Source organism: Octodon degus, unplaced genomic scaffold (genome assembly GCF_000260255.1).
Source record: "Octodon degus isolate 3935 unplaced genomic scaffold, OctDeg1.0 scaffold00012, whole genome shotgun sequence".
NCBI classification, from domain to species: Eukaryota; Metazoa; Chordata; class Mammalia; order Rodentia; family Octodontidae; genus Octodon; species Octodon degus.
In genome coordinates this window covers 9303884-9313542 of record NW_004524588.1, presented here as the reverse complement: position 1 = coordinate 9313542, position 9659 = coordinate 9303884, and the positions used below count along the sequence as shown (strand labels likewise).

Below are 9659 nucleotides of genomic sequence, written 5' to 3'. Positions count from 1 at the left end.
TCCTCCTCTTCCTCCTCCTCCTCTTCCTCCTTCTTCCTTTTTGGTGGAACTGGGGATTGAACTCAGACCCTTGCACCTGCTGAACCATCTCCTCAGCCCTAAGTCTTAACACAAGTTGCTATGTTCTTGCATAGTGCCACAACCAGGGCATGTGTGTTTACCTGTATTAAGTCATGGTTCCATAAATGTATCCCACTGTGCACCTGTGCTAGACAAACAGGGTCACATCCTCAGGTGCCTGGATGATGCCCTGGAGCTTAGATGCTTAGATCCCTTGGAGCTTTGAAGCAGTCTGAGCATTTCCCCACTATCGCATTTGGAAGTGATGTCATATATTTGTAACAGAAAGGATGGTCATTGCACTAAACCCTGTGTATTTATTTCCTGAACTGTACTTCCTGTATCTGCCTTATCCATGCTTGGGTAGAATATAGGTGGTTGAACAGCTATTCTTGTGAACTTCACTATTCAAAATCACAACATCATTATTTTTACCTTCTTATTTGTACTAAAAGCTTCTGAATTAAATAATGAGTTATGTAAAACTAAAACAGCATCAAAAATCTAGCAATATATCTGACAACAGCTGCCATTTCACTCTTCATGGCTCTATCAGCTCAGGGAGCATCCACTGATCAGCTCCAAGATACAGTACATAGAATATGTCAAAGATTATGGAAGGACAGGAAAAAGTCCTATTTTTAAAATATAAAACTTATTTCTAAAACTGAAGTTTTTTATTATTATTTTCTGTCTCTTTCTCCTGCTCTTTTTCTCTCTTGGAATAAAGCTGCTTTATTTATATGGATAAATTAATTTTTTTAAAAAAATAAAACTACTCTGCAGTCCTTGTTAACATACTATATTGATAAGAACTCAGACCTGATCTATGTAACTAATTATAAAACAAAAATTTAGGTTAGAGTGTGACCAAATCCTTTCTAGTCCTAAGCAATCTATGATTTCATATGGCAAAGCTGGACACTTTGTGAAGTATAGTGGGGAAAAGAGACACTATAAAGATACAAAAGAAAAATATAGCGTTTAAAAATTTCAGATTGATCTGATTTTACTGCTGACACCAGTGACCTGTTTGGACTTGGTAAGTTGAGAGGCCTCACAGAGCTTCATGTTTCTTTATGTTGAAGTTGACAATACACAGTATCCTACTTCAGAAATCTCCTTGTGGGGAAGAATTAGATGACAATATATCTAAAATATATAATATCTCCAAGAAGCGGTGGCTGTTATTAATAGTAAAAGCAGTTTTAAGTCATATTTTATATCAGGCTTTACTTTAAAGATTTAGACATGTGCCTCCCACAACATGTTTTTTCTGGTTCAGCTCAAAACAATTTAATTCCAGAAATACCCAGTCTGTAGCACTGATTTCTTATCCTAAGGTAGGTTTCTGATAACTCTACTATTTTAAATAATGCATGGCTATATTTAGGTACAAGAATAATCAAGACGTGTTCACTTCCTATCACTTGAATTTTCCAACTTGAATTCACACACCTCTGTGATATATCAATTATTTTTGGGGTGTTCCAGAAGGAATTTTAAGCAGAAGATGGTGACTTTTAAGGTACAGAAATTTAGTTTCACAAAGAGCTTAGTGACACATACATACACAAATTTGCAAAATGAATTAAAACATCATTGAATATACAATAACCAGAAGCAGAGATATTTTTAAATGAATGTTAGATTGTTCTGGAAGGTGCTAGAAGCTCTTCAAATACACTTGACGAGCTGTGAAAAATACAATTACAGAGTTTTCCAAAGGAAGATATCTATTAAAACTACAATAGCTTCCATGGTGCTAGTGAAAGGACAAATTTTACAATGAACTGAAAAAATATTGTGAATTGACATTTGAGAATTCAGTCAGAAAGTTGTCTTGGAAGAGAAATAAAACATCTTACCTGGACACTTTCCAAATGTGAATAAATTCTGTAAGTTGGTTTAGGTCCAACTCACTGTGGTCATCATCAGGCTGTGGAGAACAGAATCTATTAACATTTGTGCAGGAATTAGGAACGAGTGCCAAGTAAGTATAGATCTGGAGCTTCCTGCTGTCTTTTTATTTATCTATTTTGATAACTCTCATTCATCATTTTTATACTTAGTCTTACTGACCTGACAAGACTTTTTAGCTATACAATCCTTTTTTAAATAGTGAAACAAAGATCAGAGGTTTGGATGACGCTACACCTTGGAAAGTGTGGAAATACATCTTGGCATCAAGAAGGTCAAACAGTTTCTCCTTGTGAGTAGGAAAGCAGGTTCCTAGGCAGGAGTTCTCTCCACATACCTCCTTCTGCTCCTCCTCCTCCTCCTTCCCCAACATTATCCTTAGCCTCTTCCTGCTTTTCTTTTTAAATACATTGAGGCCAAACACAACACTGTTCGCCAGATGGGCTGGAGGCACTGGATGAACTGCTGTTCTGCATTTTTTCACTGCCATCTTCTCTTTCTGCCAATATATCAGTCTAAGAGTTTTCAGATTTGTGTACATTAGATTATGTGAATGGATGACAATTACTGATAAATCTAAATTCTAGGAGTTACTGTTTGGTAGCAGGAACGACTCACCTTCAATTATCAGTCCTGTGGTACACACACACACACACACACACACACACTCCTCACTTCCTTCACCAACCCTTTCCAAATAGACTTTTATGAAGACCCTGTGAACCTGAGCAGAGAATGGAATATTCTACCAGCTGAACATCAAAGGTAAATGATTTTTATGCTTGTTTGTTGTTAAGGAGGTAGAAAGAAGCTAAGTTATCTGAAAGGATAAGTCATCACTGGAAAGCAGCACTCTGAGGGCTGCTGTGAAAAGGAAGCTCTTCACAAAAATAGGAATTTAGTGACTGCCATACAATATACTCTATGAATGTGCATTGCCATCTGGGGATAAGTAACTCAGAAGCATACTGGTAACTCAGGTTTTTTATTTTGTTTGAATTAGAGAAAACTAAATTAATTTAAATTTGTTTATTTAAAAATTTCTATCTACTTATGAAAGATCCTTTCCATGATGCCAATTATTGATGATACCTTCAGTGAATCCCCAGTCTCCTACCAGATGTTATCATTCATAGTGGAAAAGTAAAGAAAGAGAGAGAGACATAATAGAGGGTTAGAGTAGGGCTCTGGCCAGGTCCACGTTCTCTGAGGACAAAGACCAGAATCTCCAATGGGAAACCATTTTATTAGCCAGCGCAGGGGCATAGGGTATAGTGTTTGTCCTGGAACAGTGCAGAAACAGTGGCTGAATGGGCATGTTCAACAACCTAAAGGAACAAGTTAAGCTTCATCCCCACATATGGGTGCTAGTTTCCTTGTATTTTCCTCAGCAGAGTGCATCCTGCTCTATGAGCCTCTTTGCAAGGAAGTGAAATTTCCACATTCCCAAACTGATTCATAAGGTATGGTACGAGGGCCTTGGACAGATCCTATGCCAATCTATAACTCGTTGTCCTCAGCATCTACCTAAGAATATTCATTGTAAAGGGTACTTTGTTTGATATCCAGAGATGCTGATATTTGGAGGTAGAGATTGGTCCCTGTCTTCTTGCCATTTACTAGAATTTTTTAAACAGTATCTCAAAATGCTGGAGAAATTTTTTAGCTATTATACATGAAATGTACTCTTCACTGTACTTTTCTCCCAAACTGAAGGTCATACACTGGTTTTAACAAGGAAGTTTGAAATCTATTTTCTTCATAAAAATTCTACTCTTATAATTGTTCTGTGAATATTCCCTGGAGCTAGAAGGAAATCTTGTTCTTATGATTAGTATCTACAATGTTGGCAACATTTTGAGAGATTTAAAATCAGACTAAAAATTTGAAAAGAGATTCAGTCATTCACATCACATCTGATCAAGATGGAAGTTTTAAAATTTTGAGATCAGGGATGATTTTTTTTAAAGACTGTCAAATTGCTTTATGAACAATCCTTCAGAACAAGAATTAAATCATATTTTAATATAATATAATCAAGTTTAAAATAGGGAAAGCATATGAGTGTAGCTTGTAATGCCTTTTATAATTACAAAAATATAGACCCTTGAAAGCCAGTGATGTCAGTAAATTTTAACAAACATGATAATTACTATATTCATAGAATTATGGGGGGAATGCTATTAAGCCCCTTTTATAGTTTTGGGAGAATGAAAGTGTAATTGTTTGCAGATGTTTAGCTGGTAGTAGAAATTCTGAAAATCAAGGAGAACCCTGACAGCATTTAGAAAATAGAATTAAAAGGAAACATTTCCTACCTACGGTATCTATGAAAACCCAAGATCAATTATTTTCCATATAATAATTCCCATAATGGATGAGCATCATAAACTGATAAACTGTTGCAGTTATGTGAAGTTGGTCAGGATATCACGTCTTCCCCAGAAAGCAGAAAATTTGCAAAATTTACATGGAAACCAAGGCAATTATTCTCTTTTGGTTGCAGACTATACGCAGAGCTTAGTAGGGAATTCTGATGAGGGCCCGCAGGAGTGGAGCGCTGATTGGAGTGTGGGGAGGCAAGGCGTTACTGATGAGACATCAGACAGAAATTCTCTTCCTCAACAACTCTGACTCACAAGAGTACTTACCTGATCTGGTTACTATGGAAACTCAGCGGAGGAATGCAAGTGAGGAAGAGCTTAAGTCAGAACCTGACCTCCGCAGTATCGCTAAGTATCAGCTGTTGAGGTCGTAAAAGTAAGGCACTGACCTAGGATATCGCAGTTCTTCATTATTGAAAATTTTAAGGCTTGATTAAATTTAGCTGTGATTTAAACATTTCAAAAGTTTACTCGTGGAGTGGAAAACATTGAGAGACATGGACATGTAACTAATCTCTACAATTTAGGTGTCATATTGAAAAAGACATTTTGAGTGACAATTATGCACTGTATGGAAGACTATGTTTGTTCTTAAAACACAGTGGACAATGACAGTTATGACAACGTCAATGGTGACAACAGTCAAAGATACCTCATTGGATGGTGTTATAATATAGTGGGCTCTATGACCCAAATACTGTTGCTCAGATGCCATTGCTCTTGCTTGGTAGCTGTAAGACTTGTGCTGGATTAATCTCCTCATTTTCCAGTCCTTTTCATTATATATGATAGGGAAAATATAGAATTTATCAACTTTTTGCTCATAAGCTTTTTAATCATTTGAAGCACCAAAGATATGCGTAGTACATAATAAATTCATGATGTGGTTCATTATTACTAAATACATATGGTGTCTCAGTCACTAAGTTATGTGAGTAGAAATGTGGAAAAATAAAGCAAAACAAGTAAAAATAAACATCAATCTAGGATTGTCTAAAACTGACATCTAAAATCTCTGAGAACAGCATGCAAATTCTAGGCCCACCTTGCAACATAAAGTTGGTAGTGTGCTACGACGGTTCTGAGACTTACTGGTTGGATTCAAACCAAGCTCTTCTGCTCACTAGTTCCATGACAACAGTCTAAAGAAAGTCCAGAGGACTCCCTGGGATTCTGTTTCTTTATTTTCAACTGTGCTTTCCTCATAGAATTCTAAAGATTAAATGGGATGGAATTGTTAAAGTCTCAGACACAAAATATATGCTAAATACATATTCTATCAGAATGGTGAATTTTAGAATAAAGCTCAATTTACATGAGACTCAAATGTTAGTGTTTTGTGAATTATTACACCAGTGAGATACACTACTTTTTAGAAACATGCAAATTAGAATAATATATTTCCTCTTCTTTTCCCATGTTGCAATGAAATATGATGGTTTCAGCTTTTTCTACAGTAGTTAGGGCAATTTGGAGAATTGTAAGTTTATTAATACTGACAATATTAGTCGCACTTTATGTTGCCTCTTCATGAAGCTTTCAGATGCGTAGCCCTGGAGCTGTCAACGGCAGTGAGTTTGGAAACAAGATCCAAAGGGTATTTCTAAACAAGTCTCTTTTGGCCTCATTACATTCTGTTCCACAAAGATATATTGCAACGTCTTGTACCACCCGACATTCTTTATGATGAAACACCTTATATTAGGGGGAAAAGTAATCATGCTCTAGAAATCTGTTATCTGATGGAAATGACAGGACAGTAGGATTTTTGCTTAAAGCAGGTAATTGGAAGATTCTACAGATAAAAACTGCAAAATATCAAAGTTCACTGCCCACTGTGCAATTTGGGTTGGAAATAACTCAAGACACCACACAGGGAATAAAATTCACATCTAACAGCGTGAAATTATGTCATTAAAGCACCATAATCCCTTTCTAGGTAGTTTTATCCCATATACAATGCATATTAATCTTTCATGATTTGAGTTCCTTTGTTTGTGGTCATAAGCAGTTTTCAGATATAACAAGAGTTGTGTTATTTTTCTGCCTTCCATGGTTTCTGCTTTATATCACAGTGACCTACCTTCTATCGCTGTCACATGATGGGTCGCCTTCAGGAGCAGAAATATCCATTATATATCACCAAGATTGCTTCCATCATGTTGCTTTGGTTTAAATTAACAAGATTTAGCTTAAATATTTCATCATGCTCCGATAACCATATGAAGTAAATATGTGTTAATTAAGTTATATCATTCCAGGTTGGCAGAAAAATAGGCATATTGTCATTAGATCAATTCTTTGGCTAATGGAAACCACTGCCAAAAAAGTCTTACCTTTCTAGATAACTTTCCTGGGGCTGTTGTATTTTTCTGTAGGTGAAGATGAATAACAGATTTATTTTTCTGAAACATTTTGTGACTCCCCAAAGAGTGATCACTGAAGAAGAAGAAGAAAAAACATGAACATAATCATATCCTCCCATAATGCCTTAGCTATGTGTTTTCTTCCTTGGTGTCATTTTCTTTTAGTTTTGGAACATGGTCTGAAGTAAACTGAGTGTCTGGGTTTATATAAATATAATGAAGGGGGGCTGTATGTCTAGATATCAATGACACTGCGATTTTTAGAAATGCATTAATATGTTAAGAATATTGGGTATGTTTAGAGTGGCCATAATTATAATAAAGACTATTTTATGTATGGAAAGCTAATTTATTTAGCTCTCAAAACAAAAGACAGCAATGCTCTTGGGAGTACTAGTTGGTGTCACAATGTTTATGTGGGTGACCACTGTGTGCAATTGTTTGTCAATTGCAGAAGAAATGTAGCAAAGTGTCACAGGCTTTGGAGACATATTTATAAACTCTGTGACTTAAGCAGGCCAATTAAACTAAAGCTATCTGACATTCCATAATGTCTTCTTTAGAGTTGGCGTGTTATTATCTATATTAGAGGACTCAGGAAAATTAAACAGTGAAATCATTATATTTTAGGTATTTTCAACAGTATGGTTATATGTTTTCTTTCTTTCTTTCTTTCTTTCTTTCTTTCTTTCTTTCTTTCTTTCTTTCTTTCTCTTTTTTGTTCTGTAGCTATCTGCCACACACAAATTAAATGATGGGAAAAAGAATTATTTTTGAAACTAATTGTTTTAATCAAAAGTAGATTCTGCTGAAATTGAAGGACTTTTACTGTATGCTACCTTTTATTGCTTTAGATTTTCAAGATAACAATATGCAATCTACTAACCATTGTTATTCTCTTGCAATCTCATTTCAAAATTTTACATCATTGTTTTATTGTTCTTTTATCTTTTCTTTAAAAATGAAAAAATAAATTTCTACAACTCTGACTCCTGTTATTTAAAAAGATATTATGTTAGTAAGTTTGTTCAAAGGATGTTGGTTAAATATATAAAGGACTTCAGGAAATAAAGTACTCTCATACAAAAATTTGGAGTCCTAAAGTGCTAACTTACTAAATCTTACCAATGCGTTTTTCCAAAACACAGACAAAACCATCCAGCAGAAAAGTATGAAAATGAGGTATAAAGAGTAAAGCCATATTGATATGCTGAGCTGTAAAAGGCTCAAGTCAGCAACTTCTGACATTGCCAGTGCTATGGGTAACCCACTACTATGATGAACTACTGGACTATATTAGATTATTGTGCTGAATTCATGCACCTACAATATATGAATGACAATGGAATACCCATCTCTGACATAACTAAACAAAAATGGGATACAAATGAAGGACCATTTTGTATCTGTATATACAAAATAGTTAGTATAGATATACAACTACTTTCTCCTAATTCAATGAGAAGAAAGATTTGTACTAATAGTGTTTGGACAGGATATCATGTCTGCATCTTGTATTATGAATAACTACTATGAAGACAACAATATGCAATGTATTAATTATTGTAACTGTCCTACTAACCTGTTTTGAAACTGTCTCATTGCTATTTCTCAATAAAATTAATTTTTAAAAAAGTCCCTTTCTATTCCTAGTTTGTTGAGAGGTTTTATCATTTTAGGTATGTGATTTTTGATGAAAGCCTTTGCTGACTTATAATAGAATTATGTTCTTAATTTTAGGTAATTTAAATGGTTAGTTGTATTGGATTTATTACTATTAAACAAAGCTTTCATTTTTATACAAAAGATAGACAAATATTACTATTAATATTTATGAAATATTCTCTTAAAATTTTGAACAATTGTTACTTTTAGTACCTAACTATGATTTTAGGGTTGTGTTAATTGCATTGCTTTTAATGTCTGGAAGTACAGTCTTCCACAGAATGGTTGCTAGACACAAGGAGCTGCTGGTTGCTTGCACAGAAGCAAGGCCGAATTAAGCTGGGCACTAAGTGTGAAGTCCACTAGGGTTTTGAACATTTATCACAAAAAATAATATAAGACATTTAAAACTTTATTTTTATTACCTGTTAAAATAATATGAGGATATTGAATTAAATAAACTATAGTATCAAAATTTCTTTCTTTCTTTCTTTCTTTTTTTGGTGGAACCGTTGATAGAACTCAGGCCCTTGCCCTTGCCAGGCAAGTACTTATTCTACTGAGCTAGCTGCCTGCTTCCAAAATTGTTTGTCAATTGCTTTCTTTTCATTTTTTAATTTTTGTGGTACTAAGGACTAAACCCATGGCTTGCACATTTTAGGCACAGTCTGCCACTGAACTGTGTTCACGACCCTTTTCGTTTGAGACAAAATCTTGATACGTTGCCCAGGCTGCCTTTGAACTTCTTATGGTCCTGCCTCAGCCTCATGAACAGCTAGAATTACAGGTATATGCCACCACACCCAACTTCCTTTTTTTATTATGGTTAATAGAGAATTTAAAACTGGTAGGTGACCAATATGATAACATAATCAGATTGTGTTAATCTAGGGGAAATGAAAAAAAGGGAGAAAAAAACATTGAAGGCTAGACATAAAAGTGGTATGTGCAATGTATTGAGTAAATGGAGTAAGAAAAAATTTCACTTAATGATTCTGAGTCTCAGAGAAGGAAGAATGAAAGTTTACAATACCAAGAAAGTTGATAAAAAGCTATGCTGCAGAAATGGGTAGTGCGAAGATAAGGATTTCACCACTAAGAGAACAGCTCAGTCTACTAATAACATGGCAATAGAATTATCTGTTTTAGGTGATACACAGATTTAAGATTCAAGTGTTTAGTAGACTTTGTTTAATAATCATGTATACACTAATTTGTTTTTTTTATTTTTTATTTTTAGAGGAGGGTCTACAGGGTGTTCAGG

The 9659-nt window shown here is 34.8% G+C and overlaps 1 protein-coding gene across 1 annotated transcript in view; it reads right to left on the bottom strand.

The window, feature by feature from the left end:
• Positions 1–9659, bottom strand: part of Pik3c2g (phosphatidylinositol-4-phosphate 3-kinase catalytic subunit type 2 gamma) — a 379694-nt gene that overhangs the window by 315082 nt on the left and 54953 nt on the right. Inside the window, exons 8-9 of the mRNA XM_004626203.2 lie at positions 6701–6803; positions 1929–1999 (exon numbers count right to left, since the gene is read on the bottom strand). Coding sequence (XP_004626260.1) covers positions 1929–1999; positions 6701–6803 — 174 coding nt within the window. The remainder of the gene's footprint in view (positions 1–1928; positions 2000–6700; positions 6804–9659) is intronic.